This window comes from Pituophis catenifer, unplaced genomic scaffold (assembly GCF_029215685.1).
Source record: "Pituophis catenifer annectens isolate HBS135680 unplaced genomic scaffold, rPitCat1.0.hap2 SCAF_4, whole genome shotgun sequence".
Taxonomy (NCBI): domain Eukaryota; kingdom Metazoa; phylum Chordata; class Lepidosauria; order Squamata; family Colubridae; genus Pituophis; species Pituophis catenifer.
The window spans coordinates 75,204,966-75,225,718 of record NW_027256884.1 but is presented as its reverse complement, the minus strand read 5'-3'; the positions used below and the strand labels follow the sequence as shown (position 1 = coordinate 75,225,718).

Sequence of the window (20,753 nt, the reverse complement as noted above, 5' to 3'; positions counted from 1 at the left end):
TCTAACTCAGGACCATGATAAGACAAGATAGATTAGCCATTATTCCTCCATGTCCTCTTTTATAGTCTAATTTGGGGGACCATGAATGAGAACATTGTGTATGCCACAAAACTCTTTAAATTCATGTAAACATGAGCCGTTCATTTGCTGATTTCAGCTTGATGGGCATCTTGTAAAACTTCCCAGGATTCTTTGTATAGTAATAGCAGGATGTTGACTATGCTCAGATTCCTTCTGTTTCCCACATGGAAAGAGGGGAGGGGGGGATGACAGTGTTTCAAATTCAAGAATCCATTCAAGGAGTACAGCATAATTAGGACCACAACATTTGATACTGCATTCAATAAAAGATATTATTAAAAACTACTGTTTCTTCATAGATAGTCAAAAACAAATTATCTCTAGGGAGCAATTTGGGAAGAAAGAGAAATAGCATCCCAAAAGTGGGGAATAGAGATATAACTACTCAAAATGATTCTCATTAACAGATTACCCAATAACTGCTGCCAGATTATAGCATATACACTGATGCTTAAATGCAATCCTATTTTCTAAAAATATAAACATATAAATTCTATGCATCCTCAATATGATGAAAACAGTGTTTTCAAGTTTAGTACCTACCATCCTCAAGAGTAGTAGTGATAATTTCTTGAGAAGATGGTCCTATTCCAGCTCGATTACATGCTTGCACAACCATGCCATATTGTGTGAATTTTTTAAGGTTATCTAAGGTATAAATTTCACTGTCTCCTGTAGTATCAATACTGATGATGTTGAACTGGAAATTGCCTCCTGCGCTGTATTCCCGGTAACCAATCTGATAACCACGAATAACTCCATTTTGCAAATGCTTCTTTGGTGCCTAAAGAAGTCAGATGTTGTATACACTTTCAACATAATAAAACATTACCATAATAAATTAAATGCTGAGAAAAATTTCCTTTCCCAAAGTCCATACTACTAAAGCAGATTGGGCTGAGCTCCAGGTTTATGATAAAGTTAAATATAAATTGAATTAAAAATGTAATAGCAATATTTCTGAAGACATACTAGAAGTAGGAATATTTTCCCTTCTTATAACTGAAGCAATCATCACAGTGAAACTTTCTTTAAAGCTGTAATTATCAATTATGCTTGCAATAATCTATCCTTGAGCCCCAGACTGTAAATGTTCAAATGTAAATTTTATGGTTAACTGTCTTTTATAGATAGAAACCCTTCTGTCACTGAATTAGAGCACTCAGCTCCCTAATGTTAATAGAAGAAGGCAGTTTCCCCCTGGTCTTAAATTGTTAGATATTATCAGCCATTTCCAGTGGTGGGATTCAAATAATTTAACAACCGGTTCTCTGCCCTAATGATTTCTTCCAACAACCAGTTTGCCAAACTGCTTAGAAAGTTAACAACCGGTTCTCCTGAAGTGGTGCGAACTGGCTGAATCCCACCACTGGCCATTTCCCTCTTATTTGTGAAAATATTAATTGTAATTTCCTAGTGTGGATTCTAATTTCAGGGAAATTTTGTGATGATAAAAATAATAAATATTTTCCCTGAATCAAGTGCATTTTTTCACTGAAAAAAAAGTGAGAGCAGAGTTACATTTTCTAATTTCAGAACAATTATTATTACTATGAATGTTATAAAAGATTTTACATTCCTTTTCATTTTTCAAAAAATAAATCCACAAACATTTATAAAATTAATCAAAATATTTAGATTACATTTCAATTTAAATTCCTTTGGTTCAAACATGACACACGTAGATTATTTGGATATATCTATGTTGTTTTCTTGGCAACAATTTGGAAGTGACTGCCATTATTTTCTTTTAGGATGACTTTCAACTTCCTGGACCAGCATATAGTTCCAGGATATCATTGTGATCTCTATTCTACATACTAACCAGTCTGCTGCTGCTTAGCTAGGATCAACAACACAGGTGTTTAAATATGTGAGCTCTTCATGTGAACGATCTAACTTGGAACAGTAATGGTTGCATGAGGTATTGAAGATACAACTACAGAATTTTAGTTACTCATAAATTCAATAAAATGAATTAAAATGTCTTAAAATGTTGTGGATAGCAAAACAGAAGCTAAATATTATGACAGTCTACTGCTATTTTTTTATAAATTGCCAATAATTATAGAGTCTTTCTCCCCTGAATGATGACAGAAATTTGAGATCTTAGATAAACACAATAACTTAGCTTTCCTCGTGAATTTTGTTGTCTTAAATACAAAAGCAATTCTTTTCAGATAACCTCTTCTGTTTCTCTTCTTATTTTTCATAGGCACAAAAAGTATTACAAAAGCATGCTATGTTTTTTTATAATGGTACTGAATAATTTTTCAGTTAATACAACACTTAAGTTTATTTATGGATGTGGTAATCTGAACAGATCCTTTAAGATATATTTATCAGCGGACTCTTTATTAATTCTGGGATATTTTTTTTAAGAAAACAAGAATATTGCAATTATACCAGTTTTCCCATTTTTATTGGTGCATCGTGGTAGAGGGACATTGATTAGCAAATATATTAATTCAATATTAAGAGTCTTAAGTAACTCCCCAGTTCTCCAACATATACAGTAACAAATACTGGCAGAATAATATTTTAAAATCTTAACCAGAGCTGTTCAGGTGTTTTTACATGTGGCTTTTAATTTAATCTATTTCTGTTAGAAAATAAGCTTGGTTAAAGACTATACTATGGGCTATGATACTCTTGAATCCAGTATACTTGCATAGATAGATTTTATCATTTAAGAAGGGCATCACATTTTAAATACTGCACATCTTCCTGTCTATTGAGCTGCTCATTTCTACCCATATACACTGATAAGAAAAACTCTTGGATTCTTATTTGGGGAAAAAAGGTCATGGTGATCTGCAAAATTATAGAATAGGAAGGAAGCAATTATACCATTAAGACACATAATCCTCTTGCTTACTGTATGAATCCAGTTTAAAGAATTCCTGACTAGTGACTGCCCAGCCTCTCTTTGAACACATCCAGCAACTGGGAATTCCCTATTTCCCTTTGGTAATTGGTTCCACTGTCATACTATTGCTACCATTAGCAAAATATTCCTGCTATTCATCCAAAATTTTCTTTCCAATAAATGATGATGATTATTCTGTACCTAGTATTGTGTAATGGTAGAGTACAGATCATGGGCATCTTTTCTGTGCCATCCATTTTGAAGACTGCTGTAATATTCTCTCTACAAACATGTTTTCTATGAACTAAACATACCAAATTCCTCTTTTTCATTTCTTGTCTGATTATCTTTTGCTGTCTTGCATTGTTACAGTTTGTTCAAGAATGAGGTATACTGTACACCTTATTAAAGGCTTTTTTCTAGATTAGTTGACAAAACCCAGTTGACAATGGCCAGTTTTAAAAAAGCTATGGAGGGTTGGATCTGGTTAGCGTTTGGATGTGAGACAACAAGGGAAGCCCAGGAGTGCTGTTAAATGGGGGGGGGGATCCCAGAAGGTGGTAATGGTAACCCTTTCAATATTAATGCCAGGAAAACTACATGGATGCATCCATGAATTCACCGGGAATTAAGCTCATCTTTGAGGATACCTTATCATAACTTTATGTTCATGAGATGCAGAAAAAGGCATTTGGCCTATCAGCTGCCTATAAGAAAAACCTCAATACACATATATTACAACTCTATGTTGGGTGCTCTTCACATATATATTACAACTCTGCATCAGGTGTTATTGTTTAGCATTTTGTAAAATATTATGAATGTGAAACATTTCAAATTCCAAACATTTTGTTTTAGTTTGACAGAACTTTTAACATAAAGTGTTAACATATAACCCAAAATAAATGTGAAAATCAGTGGAATAACTGGGTAGTAATCAAATTCTTTTGATAAGAAGGGGGACAACCTGTTTCAAATTTGAAATGTTTTGTACAATTCTACTAATTCCTCTATATTCATTTTTATCCAAATGGCGGGATTTTCAACTGTTCAGAATAATAAGAAAAATTAGCCTCTCTATCGATTTCCAATAGTTGTGTCTTTCCATTATCCAAGTTTATCTATTTCCACAGAGCAAAGATTGGAAAGAAAAAAAGCCATTTTATGTGTGTTAAAAATGTAGAAACTATGATGCACTAAAAAGATATCTAAAATAATTGTAGTGTGTTTCAATTATTTATTTAAAACTTCCTCACAAATCTATTAAATGCATTCAATATAAATAATTTTCTAAACATTGGTTACATTTTGGTTCATGTGTACTGGCATTATAATGCAAAAGTTCCAGCAACATTTCTCTAAAAATACTATCATATTATGGAAGGAATTGAGAATTAATCTAAACTTCCATTTATTTTATGTATTGCAGTTGTATTTCTGATCATAAGATATTCAAAATAGCACAAGCAAAGGTATATATAATTGCATGTAAATTTACTGTAGCTTGCAATTACATTAAGTTGCAGGTAATTTTTAAAAATTTAGCCATAATTATTGTGTGTATAAATTCATCAAACTGTGCACCTTTTAACTTTGAGTGTTATGGGCCCTCAATAAAGTTTGAAGACATAATCTTCTTGTTTAAAATACATGTATATATTTACCTTCCAGGTTACCCTAATGCTTTGTGAAGATATGGGCTCAAGATGAACATCTTGAGGTGGTCCATCAGGAGCTGGTAAAAAGACAGATATATGAATTAAAATACTTAGTACTTTCCGGTGCTCCATAAAACAACATGCTGTATCACTAAACATTCTCAATTTTTAGAATACTGATATATAGCGAAGAGCAGCTGCAAATCTGTTGCTGTGAACAACAAAATGGTAACAAAACACATGACTCAATTAATTCCACCCTGATCCAACCATCCATGTTGTCATTTCTGCAGCCTTCTCTTGCCTGAGATGGGGAATGTTGAAGGTTTTCCATTTAAGGATGTTCTTGTTGCGGCACGCCAGCTGCCAGCAGAGCTGGTGGCAGACTCGGACGATGAGGAGGTTGGGGAGAAACTTGGTCCAGTGCTGGAGTCTGGGAAAGGCTCTGATTGATACTCTGTGTTGGATGCACAAATGGAGCAGGGGCCATCCAACATTTCCCAGCCACTGGAGAGGCAGCTGCCGTTGGAGGCTGATATGAGCGAGGAAGAGGAACAGCTGGGGCCTGTTCCGGATGCGTGTATGCAGAGCAGTTAGAAGAGGTGAGCAATGGAGGACAAGGAGTCGACTCAGGAAGCAAAGCACACATGGACGCTAAATGGCCCCTCCCTGGCTGGGGAATAAATAGAAGGAGAGGGGAGTGGTTGTCATAGGAGACAACAGGTTGTATTTCTAAAGATTTTGTTCATTGTGCTTTGTGCCATAAAGACTGCTTGCCAGAACTTAATTTGCAGCCTTTCGGCTGGGAGCTCACGGCCTTGCAATTATCACAAGGAACTGATAAGATCTGTACTGCAATTAACTCCTTGAGGCACTAATGCCTGGACTTTTCGGTGGGTGAATGCAATTAATTCACGAGAGGTAAATAAAGAGGGTTTTTTCATGACAAGAAGTCTGTTTCTTGCTTCTGCTAAAGCTGGGTTGGAACAGTTCTCACTGTGTTTACCTTTAGCCATTAAAGGACCTGTCACAGAAGCCTAAAGTGCCCAGGAGGAACTAAGCAAAGCCAAATCTCTGACTATGTCATCAACCACATCATTGATGAAGAATGTTAGATTGCAGCCACAGCAAAGGTTTCATTGTGGAAAGAGGAATAACATTAGCTTCAAACAGCAAAAAGCATTTTATGCTGTCTACATGGCAGGTTGAAGGTGATATGAAAGAAATGTCATGAGGATATGTCATAAAAAATGGGGCATATTACACTGGGTGAACGTGAACTCTTAGAAACCAGTCATAACAGATAAAAAATAGTAAGCTGGAATTAATGTACATTCAGTGGGCACAGAGAGACAAACTGATAAAAATGGCTGCAGTTCATTTCCAGGTCCAAATTCCTGATGTTAATTTTGATCTCAACATTAGAGAGAGATCAATGATCTACATGCCTGTGAAGGCATGGAAAAGCTATTTCAAGAAATTCAATTGTTCTAGTTATACCAGAGTTATTAGCAATGTGTAACCCCACAGAATTTATAGTAAGGGAGGTAAGACTTAGTAATACTATATTTAACTGTGAAACATTATCATTTGCCTATCCAGTTACAGGTAGCTTGTAGTTCTCCTATATGTAACAATGATTCCACAATATTTAACCATTGAAGTAGAACTACATAAAAAGATAATATTCTGCCATCAGTACCTTTGGATCTAATATGCAATATTTGAAAAACATTTCTTTAGAATGTTTAAAAGTTCCATATGGATTTCATTCCAGGAAATCCAGCCATGCAGTAATTCAAAGAAAACTGGTCATATACATCAAATTGGTCTATGTTTACTTGAAAATTGTGCCCCCTGGTTACAGTGTTCCTCCCTGCCGCCGCCCCACAACTAGTGGTTATAGGATTGTAAATTTGAAAGGAACCAGCTAAGAAATCAGTCTGAACCCTCCAGATGTGTGGACCAATTGCTAAAAAACCTGGGAATGGAAATCCATACTTCTGGTATTCCCCATGGCGGAGGGGGGGAGATGCTAACTTGGAAATGTAAATGCTTGGATTCCAAGATAATTTACAGAAGTACCTGAAAAAAATTGTTAAACTTCTCTTGACCAACTAAGCAAGAAACTGACATAAATGTGGTAGACTTCTAAGGACACAAGCTATGATAAGGAGATGCATTATAGAAAACATATGAAATCATCATCATGAAAGCATTCCAGTGACTGCTATGTATTTATAGTGAAATCAAAGTTCAAAAACATTTGTGTCTCTTTTTGTTGCCCACATGGCAACAAAAGCCATTGGCAAGAAAAGCCATTTTGGGGAGGGAGGGGTGGAAGCGGCAGACAAGATCCAGTTTACTTTCAGGCTGTTTCTTGTGATCTTCCAAGAACAGGCTCTCCTAGAAAGTTTCTGATGTTCTTCTCCCCAAAAATCCCCCCTCCCCAAATAAAACCACTCTGGAAAATAAGGGACCCTTGCAAATTCTTTGCAGGAGAATTGTTCAAAATAGAAAATCACTCAAGTTTGGTTAAGATAACATAATTCATGAAGGGAATTTTGTCTCATTACTCAGGAATAATCTTTGCAGAAGCTTTTTAAACCGTATTGATTATAGGGAAAAAAGGATATATTTTTCCTCAAACTTGCTTAAACATACATCTTTCAAATCTCCAGCAAGAATTTCTACTTGTTTTTAAAAATCATCATCCAATAATGGAAAGTAAAACAATCAAATTACTTAGAACGCATACAAACATTCCAGGCATAAAAGTAAGAATATTCCATGCTAATATTTTTTTTTTTAAAAAAAACTGTTTATGCATATCTATTTATGCATAATGTAACTCTGCTGCAAGTCTCTTACATTAAAACAAAGAATTTGTTTTATTCTGCTAGATGCAAAAGCTTCCATGAATTGCTGCTGCTGCTGCAATTTATTAGAAAAGTATATAGGAGCTAAAACATGTTTGGCTAAAAATTAATGGAAGGACAGTGTAGATTCCATAATTCTCTTCTTGCTGTAAGAATTCCTTTTATGTACTAGCTTTAAATAAAATATACCAGTTGCCTGAAGTCACAACGGTATATGATATGGAAGCACATCTCTGCCAGTAGTGGCCCTCCACTGCCCTCCCCTTTTTATTTTTTGTTTCATATTTCATGATGTTGCTTTTGCAAAATCTTCATTATGTTCTATGCCTCAGGCTTCTTTCAGATGCTTGGGAATCTATACCCATTTAACATGCTTACAGTAAGTGTGGTGAACTAGAATAAACAAGGATAAATGGTGATGCTTCCATGTGTTCTGCATATATTCCCAGCTGATACAAAGGCAACAAATATTGTGACTCAGCTAAAAGCTTAGATTCCCCCTCCCCCGCATTCCTGGCTTTACTCTGAATAAATTGACATTTGATTATGATTCCATATAACTGACCTTTAATTCAGCATAGAAAGTTTCAATGTCAGGTTGTACTTTATTAGTGGGAAAGTTAATCACTGAATTAAGATAATTGGATTCTTCTGGAATATTAATTTTCAGTTAAATGAAAAATAGGAAATATGACTAGCTAATTAAGCAAATAAATAGTATACAGAATGTTCTGTAAGCATATGCGTATTAAGGAGAGACAAGCAGGAACTTTCCATAATGGGAAACACTTATGGTTACCATCCACAAATACAATTTGGAACTCACATGACACGTTGACAAGTGATGCTTACCTCTCTATTCTGTCACACTGTCTTCTGATATTTTAAATTCTTTGTTTAATCTCTCAGGTTTTTTTCAATGGCTTAACTCCATTGCAAGGATTACTACTTTCTCCACTACAAATCATTGGTACAATATATTTTATTCCTTTCATTATGTATCACAGCATGACAATCTTTTAAAACTGAGGTAATTCTTGTATTATGAAGTGATACTAAAAGTAACAATATGTATTTGATTCTGTATTATCAGAAAGTTATACCTTCCTTGAAAAGTATCTTGCATCTTATTATTAAATATATACAAGTCATAAAGAGTATGAGATGTATTCCTTGGTGAGGTAGCAGGAGACTAAAGCAGTGGAAGCATATTTTTGTCAACTTTTTCATTGAGTTTTCTCAAAGATATTTTGTTTCTACAGAAGCCGTTATCGCTTCTGGCACATTTATTTCTGGAGTGATAGTTGTGGTTGTTTTCTTCAGCACATTCTGTCCCCACTGCAATCATTGACTTGTCCAGGTGATCTCAACTCTGACACATTTAAGTGGTCATTAGATCTAGTCTTCCGCTTGGAGCATTTTGCTAAATGATTTGGATCTAGAGAATATTATATTCTTCTGTTGACATGGTCAAATCACTTCTGGTCTGGTTGCAATTAACAGTCATGCATTGACTCAGTAGGGCCAGAGTGTCATATGGCCTGCCCCAAATACCTTATGGATCTAGTTGGTTTATGGCAGACATAGGAATTCCACTGACAATTTGTTGGGTGACTGTGATGAGGGTCTGATTGGCTACTGATATGGTTTGTCACCCAGAATCCCATTATTTGAGTTGGATATATATACGTATGTAAGTACATACTCTAGGTGACAAACCATATTATAACCGTAATATATATATATATATATATATATATATATGTTTTCTCAGGTTTTCGCGGGTGTTTGTATGTAGGTCTTTGGTTATTCGGGTCTTCTCCCACGTAAAATTGGAAGTGTCTTGGCGACGTTTCGACGAAGTCTCATTCGTCATCTTCAGGCTGGTGTTCTCGGCTTCGTGCTTCCAGGAGCAATGTGAGATCGCAGCTGTCTCTTCCTTTTAACTGCTAGTGGAGGTGTGAGCTGATTGGGTGGGAACTTGGCTGTGTTCTGATTGGGTGGAGGTGTGTTCTGATTGGTTAGGGGCTTGGCTGTGCTCTGATTGGCTGGGGTTGTGTTCTGTTTGGGTGGGGGCTTGGTTGTGCTCAGCTTAGTCTGAGTTGCAGGGGGATTTGAGCTGGTGAGCTGCGTTGTTGTTGTTTGGCTTCGTGTTTGTGGCCGTGCGAGCTCTTCATGGTGGGTGTCAGTCTGCTTCGTGTATGGGTTGGAGGGGTTTAAAGTGGCTAATGATGCAGCTGCGGTCTGGCTTCTGGTCCTTGGTCGTGGCTCATTATCAGTGTGGGTTTGAGTCTGCTTTCTGCGTGGATGTGTGGTGGTGACATCAGGTGTGGCACTCGTGAGTGTGGGTCTGGTGTCATTCGTCGTGTTAGGGACTCGTTTGTCAATAAGGGCGGGTTTCCAAATGGCTGATAGGCGGGAGGTATCGTCTCGTTTGTTCATGCTGTGTGGGCGTTTTTCTATCTCAATGGCTTCTCTGATTATTCTGTTGTTAAAGTGTTCAGTTTTGGCGATAGTTCTGGTCTTTTTAAAGTCAATATCATGTCCTGTGGCTTTAAGGTGTTGGACCAGGGAAGAAGTTGGTTCCTCTTTTCTGACTGAGTTCTTGTGTTCTTCTATGCGTGCACTTATTCGTCTGTTGGTTTGTCCGATGTATGTGGTGGGGCAGGCGGTGCATGGGATTTCATATACTCCTTGATTTTCTAACTCAATTTTGTCTTTGGGGTTCCTTAGGATGGTGGATATTTTTCGGTTTGTGCAGAATGCTGTCTTGATGTTATGTTTGTGGAGGATTTTGCTTATTCTGTCTGTGGTGCCTTTTATGTATGGGAGGAGGGCCTTGCCGTTTTCTTGTTCTCTGTCTTGGATTTTAGTGGGGGTTTCTTTTTGGATTAGGTTGGTGATCTTATTTCTTTGGAATCCATTGGATGTGAGTACGTTAGTGAGGGTGTGTAGTTCGGTTTTTAGGTGTTGTTCGTCAGCTAAGCGTTTTGTTCTGGAAATGAGTGTCTTGGCTACAGAGTTGATCTGGGCAGGGTGGTGGTGTGAGAGTGCGTGCAGATAGCGGTTTGTGTGTGTTTTCTTCTGGTATATAGTGTGTCCTAGGGAGCCATTGGATTTTCTGTAGACTAAGACATCCAGGAAGGGAAGTTGGTTGTTCACTTCTGTTTCCATGGTGAACTGTATTTTGGGGTGTAGGCTGTTGAGGTGTGTGAGGAAGTTGTCCAGTTTTTCTTTCCCATGTGGCCAGATTATGAAGGTGTCGTCCACATATCTGAGCCAGAGTTTGGGTTTGTGATCGGATTTTTCTAGAGCTTGGGTTTCAAAGTATTCCATATAGAGGTTGGCAATGACAGGTGAGAGGGGTGATCCCATGGGTGCTCCTTCTGTTTGTTTGTATTTCTGTCCATTATAGATGAAGTATGTGTTGGATAGGCAGTGGTTGGTCAGATCTAAGATGTGCTTGGGGGGGTTATATTTGTTTTGGATAACTGTCAAGGCTTCTTTGATTGGTACTTGGGTGAAGAGGGATATGACATCAATGTCATATCCCTCTTCACCCAAGTACCAATCAAAGAAGCCTTGACAGTTATCCAAAACAAATATAACCCCCCCAAGCACATCTTAGATCTGACCAACCACTGCCTATCCAACACATACTTCATCTATAATGGACAGAAATACAAACAAACAGAAGGAGCACCCATGGGATCACCCCTCTCACCTGTCATTGCCAACCTCTATATGGAATACTTTGAAACCCAAGCTCTAGAAAAATCCGATCACAAACCCAAACTCTGGCTCAGATATGTGGACGACACCTTCATAATCTGGCCACATGGGAAAGAAAAACTGGACAACTTCCTCACACACCTCAACAGCCTACACCCCAAAATACAGTTCACCATGGAAACAGAAGTGAACAACCAACTTCCCTTCCTGGATGTCTTAGTCTACAGAAAATCCAATGGCTCCCTAGGACACACTATATACCAGAAGAAAACACACACAAACCGCTATCTGCACGCACTCTCACACCACCACCCTGCCCAGATCAACTCTGTAGCCAAGACACTCATTTCCAGAACAAAACGCTTAGCTGACGAACAACACCTAAAAACCGAACTACACACCCTCACTAACGTACTCACATCCAATGGATTCCAAAGAAATAAGATCACCAACCTAATCCAAAAAGAAACCCCCACTAAAATCCAAGACAGAGAACAAGAAAACGGCAAGGCCCTCCTCCCATACATAAAAGGCACCACAGACAGAATAAGCAAAATCCTCCACAAACATAACATCAAGACAGCATTCTGCACAAACCGAAAAATATCCACCATCCTAAGGAACCCCAAAGACAAAATTGAGTTAGAAAATCAAGGAGTATATGAAATCCCATGCACCGCCTGCCCCACCACATACATCGGACAAACCAACAGACGAATAAGTGCACGCATAGAAGAACACAAGAACTCAGTCAGAAAAGAGGAACCAACTTCTTCCCTGGTCCAACACCTTAAAGCCACAGGACATGATATTGACTTTAAAAAGACCAGAACTATCGCCAAAACTGAACACTTTAACAACAGAATAATCAGAGAAGCCATTGAGATAGAAAAACGCCCACACAGCATGAACAAACGAGACGATACCTCCCGCCTATCAGCCATTTGGAAACCCGCCCTTATTGACAAACGAGTCCCTAACACGACGAATGACACCAGACCCACACTCACGAGTGCCACACCTGATGTCACCACCACACATCCACGCAGAAAGCAGACTCAAACCCACACTGATAATGAGCCACGACCAAGGACCAGAAGCCAGACCGCAGCTGCATCATTAGCCACTTTAAACCCCTCCAACCCATACACGAAGCAGACTGACACCCACCATGAAGAGCTCGCACGGCCACAAACACGAAGCCAAACAACAACAACGCAGCTCACCAGCTCAAATCCCCCTGCAACTCAGACTAAGCTGAGCACAACCAAGCCCCCACCCAAACAGAACACAACCCCAGCCAATCAGAGCACAGCCAAGCCCCTAACCAATCAGAACACACCTCCACCCAATCAGAACACAGCCAAGTTCCCACCCAATCAGCTCACACCTCCACTAGCAGTTAAAAGGAAGAGACAGCTGCGATCTCACATTGCTCCTGGAAGCACGAAGCCGAGAACACCAGCCTGAAGATGACGAATGAGACTTCGTCGAAACGTCGCCAAGACACTTCCAATTTTACGTGGGAGAAGACCCGAATAACCAAAGACCTACATATATATATATATATATATATATATATATATGTATCTTTTTTCTTTTTTCATAGGCTTTTATGTGCATATTCTCTCTAGCCAGGTTTTACCTATGTAAACTTAGTTGTTCTTCAGCCCTAGGTTCTGTGAAATCTCATTCACAAGTTCTTGGGCCCTTTTTCTGCTGACAAACTGCAACTCTGTGTTGCTTCCTGGGAGACCCAGATAGCTATTTCTGCCTCTTAAGGCGTCCTCAGTGGGCCACACCCACTTCCCAATTATCCTCCCTGTAAAGGCATAATGTATCTTTTTTCTTTTTTCATAGGCTTTTATGTGCATATTCTCTCTAGCCAGGTTTTACCTATGTAAACTTAGTTGTTCTTCAGCCCTAGGTTCTGTGAAATCTCATTCACAAGTTCTTGGGCCCTTTTTCTGCTTAAGAGGCAGAAATAGCTATCTGGGTCTCCCAGGAAGCAACACAGAGTTGCAGTTTGTCAGCAGAAAAAGGGCCCAAGAACTTGTGAATGAGATTTCACAGAACCTAGGGCTGAAGAACAACTAAGTTTACATAGGTAAAACCTGGCTAGAGAGAATATGCATATATATATATATATATATATATATATATATATATATATATATATGTGTATGTAATGTATGTATGTATGTATGTATGTATGTATGTATATATATATATATATATATATATATATATATATATATATATGTATGTATAATTAATAAATACATTGGCTGGTGGTCACGTTCTTGCCCTGAGCAGCTTCTTTCTCTCCGGGTTCTGTCAAGAGTGCAGGTGGACAACAACTAAGAGTGAATCTAATAGGTGCCCATCCTTGGGCCAACTTCATGACAATCAGTGAGGCAAAACATCCTTATTTCTCCTCCCTTATTGCACTGGCAGATTGTTGTCCAGAAGCCTTGTTTCAGATGGCTAATTCCCTCTTGGGTAAGAGCCAGCCCCTCAAGTTTCCATCTGGCTGCTGTGATGAATTAATACAAAATGTTGCTGGTAAAAATACATCTTAAAATAGCACAGCTGATAAATCACAGACTACGGAGTATGTGATGAAGTACAAAAGAGGGACTGGTAATGAGTGAGATCTGTCCTCAATTAGTGTTGCAAGGAAATGACAGTGTGTGGCCATGGCTGGCAGCTGCAGTAGATGAAATGGCACAGGAGTAGGTATAATGGTGCCAGGCCCCAAGTAACAAACTCACTAAAAAGCGCAAACAGGCAAATCCCCTATATCAGCAGAACTAGAAAACCTATAATGCTCTAATTGATGACAGAGCCAAGAAAACAAACTTGGCATATCTCAGCTCACTTTCTCAGTTTATATTATACCTCTCAAGCGAGAGACAGTCCTGTTTGTAAACATACATCTAGTTCATTTTCAAAAGAGTGCTAAGTACGTTTAGATAAGGATGCTGGGCAATGCTTGACTGGTGATTTTCAAAATGCCAATCAGCATCATGCAGGCAGCTGCCTCTGTAAAAGCCAGATGTATGGATTCTCTTGCATCTCAAATTAAGATGGCCATGGACAGCAGCCCAGCTATTAAAGGACATAGCACAGCAGCCTAAATTGCCCAGAAGGAACTAGGCAAATCCAAATCTTTGATTATGTCATCAAACACATCATTGATGAAGAATGTTAGATCGCATCCACAGGAAAGGTTTCGTTATGGGAAGAAGAGTAACATTTGTTTCAAACAGCAAAAAGCATCTTTATGCTAGCTCTGTGGCAGGTTGAGGATGATATGAAAGCAATGTCATAAGGACATGATATAAAAAATGGGGCATATCTGCGCCCCAGTTGGGAGAACATGAACTCTTAGAAACTAGAAGTACTTGGTAAAAAAGAGTAAGCTGGAATTAAGGCACACTCAGAGACTACAGAAAAACAAACTAATAAAAATGGTAGCAGTTCATTTACCGGTCCAAATTCCTGATGTTAATGTTGATCTCAACACTAGAGAGATCAATGATCTACAATACCTCAGTCCAAGGCAGTTTGCAGTGTTACTGAACAAAATTCCACTTCTCATCTGCTTGACTTCTTTTTACATTTTTTAAAAAATGCAACATCTGCTGGGGCCATGGGAAAGTTCAAAGTGCAATTTGAAATGGATTCTACAAAATCATATCTTAGAATCACAATGGCAAATGGAATCATTCCAAGGCACCAAATGAAATTAAGTATTTCATCTAATTCAGAGTGATTCAATGGCAATTTGGAGATGTGATGGACTTTTCTAAGTCTCCAATATTTGATTTGTTTTCCATCAGTCATAAACCAAACTGATGTTGGTAAAATGGGAGAAGCTTGGAATGGTGTGATAAGCTTTCTGATATTGACATGAAACTCAGCCACTACGTTTTATTTTCTCCAAATCCTCCTGACGGGGAGCTTGTGGGAACACTGCTCTGTTGTTTCTGTGAAATTGTTTGGGCAGGTTCATTTGGAAGAAGAGAGAAAAGAAATTAAGAGTCTTTCTGCTGCTTTTTTATTTATTTTATTTATTTATTTATTAATCAAATGTATATGGTTAACCATCTGGATAGACTGTTTAAAACCTTGTTTGTTCTTTGCTATACCTCTAGCCTTACTTTTTTTCTTATCCATTCCTTTTTATCCATATTGTTCCCTAAATCTCAACTTGTTGGGCTGACATGTAGTTATTATCTCTGTTAATTGCTATGTTCTGCTGTGCAGCATTCTTTAGCTCTTTCAACCTTTTCTATTTCCCTTTTTCTCAGTACCACCAATATTTTCTTCCTATTATTTATGTATCTGTTTTGTTTGCACTAAGTAGTCCATCTTTGTTGTGTAAGTTTATCTGAGACAGTATATTTGCTGTTAGATTGCTGTAATCTGAAACATTTCTTTAAATTGCTAAGTATTATATTACAATAGTGATGATATACATAGTTCTCAGACTTTTAAAAAATGTTTCACAAGTAGCATGTTGGGATATTCCCCTCCAAAAGATCACTCTTAATGAACCATGTCAGCAAACATATATTTCAGTAAAACAAGCAGTCAGATGGTGGTGGCCTCTGCAATCTTAAATTTATTTTTAAACAGCATTGTTAATGTTATATTTGTAAAATGGTATCACATTTACATTCCTTTAATGGAACTTCTCTATTGACTTTCTTTTGGACAATTTGGAAGTTGCTGTGCTGACCTTTCCTCATTCATGCTATGCTTGCCCTTAAATAAAGTGGAAGGGAATATTTAAAAAAACATCTCTGAAGACTGAACCCTTTGAAGAAATCCAGGTGAAACTTTGCAAGGTTAATCTCTATTAAAGAATCTACCCCTCAGCTATTCTTGACCCATTCTGCCAAAAAATGAAGCAGTGCAAGCATTTTGAACCTTTTACCTTAGCCTTTAAATTAAATATTTTATTAATTTAGGTTTCAAAACAGTATATATCAAGTTGCCTTCAAATTTTGAATCACTAATGTGAAAGCAAATCATGAATTTGAACCTCAAATTCTGATCAAATTTTGGCTTACTAACCCCCCCCCCCATCTCCCATTTTTAATTTAGGATCAAAAGAGTTGAAATAACTCAAAAATAATCTCAGATTTAATTCTGCCATATACTTCTGCCTGTAAGGTGCCATCAATGCTTTAATTATATGAAAATTAAAGACACCCCTTCAGTAAAAACTTTAAAACATAATACAATGAAACCCTAATTTGATGGGACCATCATTTAAGCATATATATCCTCCTGAAATAGTAAATATATTGATTGCTTCCAAAATAGTCCAGCTGAAAGAGTTTAATTTACATTAATTTCATCTTACTTTTACATCATCTGTAGTGATTTATGTTATTTATATAATGAAAGCATTACCCAAATGATTTCATTTTCATGTCATCAGTACACAAATGACACAATGTAATTTTTATGTTGTTATGATAACATGATACAGAGAATATAAATGTCCACAAGTATATACTTTATATTTAATAGTCATCTCCTCTTCATCTATGGTCCATTGAAATAAAGATTCACAATTTGGAGACCAAAAGGTTACAAAATGGCTTGAATTTAAACCAGTACTAAATATTATTATTATTATTATTATTATTAATTTAATTTGTATACCGCCCTTCTCCCAGAAGGGACTCAGGGCGGTGAACAGCCAAAATTAAAAAACATACAAATGCAAGAGTTAAGATAATTAAAAGAATTAAATCATTGGCTACCCAAATTTAAAACCCCAAATCCATAAAATTTAAAATCCCAATTAAAAACCATTTAGGCTAGGCCGGCTTGATAAAATAAAAACGTCTTCAGGGCTTTACGGAAGGTCCGGAGGTCCGGGATAAATCGTATTCCAGGAGGCAGCTCATTCCACAGGGCGGGTGCCCCCACAGAGAAGGCTCGCCCCCTGGGGGCCGCCAGCCGACATTGCCTGACCGACGGCACCCCGAGGAGGCCCTCTCTATGAGAGCGTATTGGCCGGTGGGAGGTTATCGGTAGCAGCAGGCGGTCTCGCAAATACCCTGGCCCTAAGCCATGGAGCGCTTTAAAGATGAGAACCAACACCTTAAAGCGCACCCGGAAGACCACCGGGAGCCAATGCAGCTCGCGCAGGAGAGGTGTTACGTGGGAGCGCCACGTCGCTCCCATAATCACCCGCGCGGCCGCATTCTGCACCAGCTGGAGCCTCCGGGTGCTCCTCAGGGGGAGCCCCATGTAGAGAGCGTTACAGTAGTCCAGGCGTGACGTAACCAAGGCATGAGTGACTGTGCACAAGGAGTCCCGATCCAGAAAGGGGCGCAACTGGCGTATCAGGCGAACCTGATAAAAAGCCCCCCTGGCCACGGCCGTCATATGCTCTTCTAAAGACAGCCGTGTGTCCAGGAGGACGCCCAAGTTGCGAGCCCCCTCTGTGGGGGTCAATGACTCGCCCCCAATAGCCAGAGATGGCACCAGCTGGCTATACCGGGACGCCGGCATCCACAGCCACTCGGTCTTGGAAGGGTTAAGCCGAAGCCTGTTCCTCCCCATCCAGACCCGCACGGCCTCCAGACACTGGGACATCACTTCGAGGGCATCATTGGGGTGGTCTGGGGTGGAAATGTACAGCTGAGTGTCATCAGCGTACAGATGGCATCGCACCCCAAAACCACGGATGATCTCACCCAGCGGCTTCACATAAATGTTGAACAGGAGCGGCGAGAGGACCGACCCTTGCGGCACCCCGCAAGCAAGGCGCCTCGAGGTCGACCTCTGCCCCCCTGCCAACACAGACTGCGACCGGTCAGAGAGATAGGAGGAGAACCACCGCAACACGGTGCCTCCCACCCCCAGTCCCTCCAGCCGGCGCAGCATGATACCATGGTCGATGGTATCAAAAGCCGCTGAGAGGTCTAACAGGACCAGAACAGAGGAACAACCCCTGTCCCGAGCCCTCCAGAGATCATCCACCAATGCGACCAATGCCGTCTCCGTGCTGTACCCAGGCCTGAAGCCGGACTGGCACGGATCTAGATAGACGGTTTCATCCAGGAACTGTGGGAGCTGTCGCGCAACCACACTCTCCACAACCTTCGCAACAAAGCGAAGGTTGGAGACCGGACGATAGTTTGCCAAAACGGCCGGGTCCAGAGAAGGCTTCTTGAGGAGGGGCCTCACCACCGCCTCTTTCAAGGCGGGAGGCAAGAAACCCTCTTTCAGAGAAGCATTTATAATCCTCTGGAGCCAGCCTCGTGTTACCTCCCGGGTGGCCAGTACCAGCCAGGAGGGGCACGGGTCCAATAAACATGTGGTTGCGTTTAACCTCCCCAGGATCCTGTCCACGTCCTCAGGAGTCACAGGGTCGAACTCATCCCAGGTAACATACTCAAGACCAGCCTCAGTCACCCCGCCGGGATCTACCCAGTCAGAGTCCAAGCCTTCCCGAATCTGAGCGATTTTATCGTGCAGATACTGAGCAAAATCCTCAGCCTGCCCTTGCAAGGGGTCTTCCCGCGCTCCCTGATATAGGAGGGAGCGGGTCACCCTAAACAAGGCGGCTGGGCGGTTATCTGCCGATGCAATAAGAGCGGAAAAGTGGTTACGCTTTGCCGCTTTTATCGCCACTAGATAGGTCTTAATATGAGACCTAACTAGTGTTCGGTCGGATTCGGAGCGACTAGCCCTCCAACCACTCTCTAGGCGTCTTTTCCGGCGCTTCATCTCCCTCAGCTCCTCGGAGAACCAAGGGGCCGGGCAGGTTCGGCGTCGGGTCAGAGGCCGCAAAGGCACGACTCGGTCCAGAGCACCGGCGGCTGTCCTATCCCAGGCAGCCACCAGATCTTCAGCCGAGTCGTGAGCCAGAGTTTCAGGAACTGGCCCAAGCTCCCTCTGGAACCTATCAGGATCCATCAGGCGCCTGGGGCGGAACCACCTGGTCGGTTCCGCCTCCCTGCAGTGGGGTGCAGCGGTCAAAAGGTCCAGTCTCAGGAGAGAATGGTCCGACCATGACAGGGGTTCAATAACTATATCCCCTATATCCAGACCACTCCGCCACTGACCAGAGATAAAAACCAAGTCCAGAGTGTGTCCTCCCACGTGAGTGGGGCCATGAATTAATTGTGTCAGGTCCATGGCTGTCATGGAAGCCATAAACTCCCGAGCCATCCCAGACGCCCCACCGGTAGATGGCAGGTTGAAATCCCCCATGACCAAAAGTCTGGGGGTATCAACCGCCACCCCGGCAATAACGTTGAGAAGCTCGGGCAGGGCCGCTGTCACGTGGCAGGGAGCCAGGTACGCGATCAGCAGGCCCACCTGCATCCCATGGCCCCACTTCACCAGGAGAGACTCACATCCGGCTATCTGAGGTACAGTGGCCTCCCTCGGATCAAGACCTTCCTTTATAACGACCGCCACCCCCCCACCCCTGCCCTGGGCCCTTGGCTGATGGAATGCGCGGAAACCTGGTGGGCACATCTCTACGAGGGGGACCCCCCCCTCTTGGCCCAACCAGGTCTCTGTAATACCTGCCAGGTCCGCACCCCCCTCCTGTATTAGCTCACAAATGAGGGGGGCCTTATTAACCACGGACCTGGCGTTGCACAACATCAGTCTAAGGCCTGGGCTCTGAGACTCTGGACAGCCGGGGAGACGAGAAGAGTCATGGGGGCCGAGGCATGCCACCGCTTGAAGATAGCGGGTGCGTGCCCCCACCACCTGATGTGGCCCCCTACTCCCGCCATATCTGCCCCTCCCAACTACGGTCTTGATAGAACTGCCCTCCACCCTATCCACACTGAGCTCCTCCACACCCCGCTCCCCGCCTTCCGTTTCATGCCCCTGTAACGAGCCTGACCTATGCCCCTCCCTCCCCACCCCCCGCCCTAAACCCCTTAAAAGATTACAAAAAGACAATTTTAAAAAACCCCACAACCCCCTCTTTGCGGCATACCACCTCTCGGGGTTCCAAAGCCCGTCATCGAGGTAGGCCCTCGATAGAGTGGAGGGCCAAGCCTGCGAGAGGGGGGAGTCTCGCAGACCAAGAAGCTCCGCTGCGGAATACATCTTGACCACAGAGGATGGGAGCAACCATATCCTAGGGGTCCATATAAAAGGTCCAGGGGAGAGACATGGAATGGGAGTCTCAAGAACATTTTCAACAGGACCGGTCCACTGTCCCCTCACAACAGAGGACAAAGTCAAGTTCCAGGTCGACCACAGTCCAGGGGGGGGGGAGAAGGGGGAAGACCAAACCACCCTCTCACGGAGGTCCGATCAACCATTCGACCCCCTCTTGTGGTGAGATGGCAGCGATGAACCAATGCAGACAGCACAGCATCCGGGGCTCAGGTCCAAAAGCCGCCCTCTCACGGCGGTTGGTCCGATGGTCAGGTCCCCTCTGCTGGCAGATGCAAGAAATTCAATATCATCCCAGTTCAGCCCCCAGGGGCCCCGACGTCAGAGCCACCCTCTCACGGTGGCTTAGCTGAGCCC

At 41.3% G+C, this 20,753-nt stretch overlaps 1 protein-coding gene across 2 annotated transcripts in view; it reads right to left on the bottom strand.

The window, feature by feature from the left end:
- The window catches only part of DSCAM (DS cell adhesion molecule), a 320,113-nt gene that overhangs the window by 84,800 nt on the left and 214,560 nt on the right, over positions 1-20,753 (bottom strand). For both annotated transcript variants that reach the window (XM_070943500.1, XM_070943501.1), the window contains exons 14-15: positions 4,615-4,685; positions 625-865 (exon numbers count right to left, since the gene is read on the bottom strand). In XM_070943500.1, coding sequence (XP_070799601.1) covers positions 625-865; positions 4,615-4,685 — 312 coding nt within the window. The remainder of the gene's footprint in view (positions 1-624; positions 866-4,614; positions 4,686-20,753) is intronic.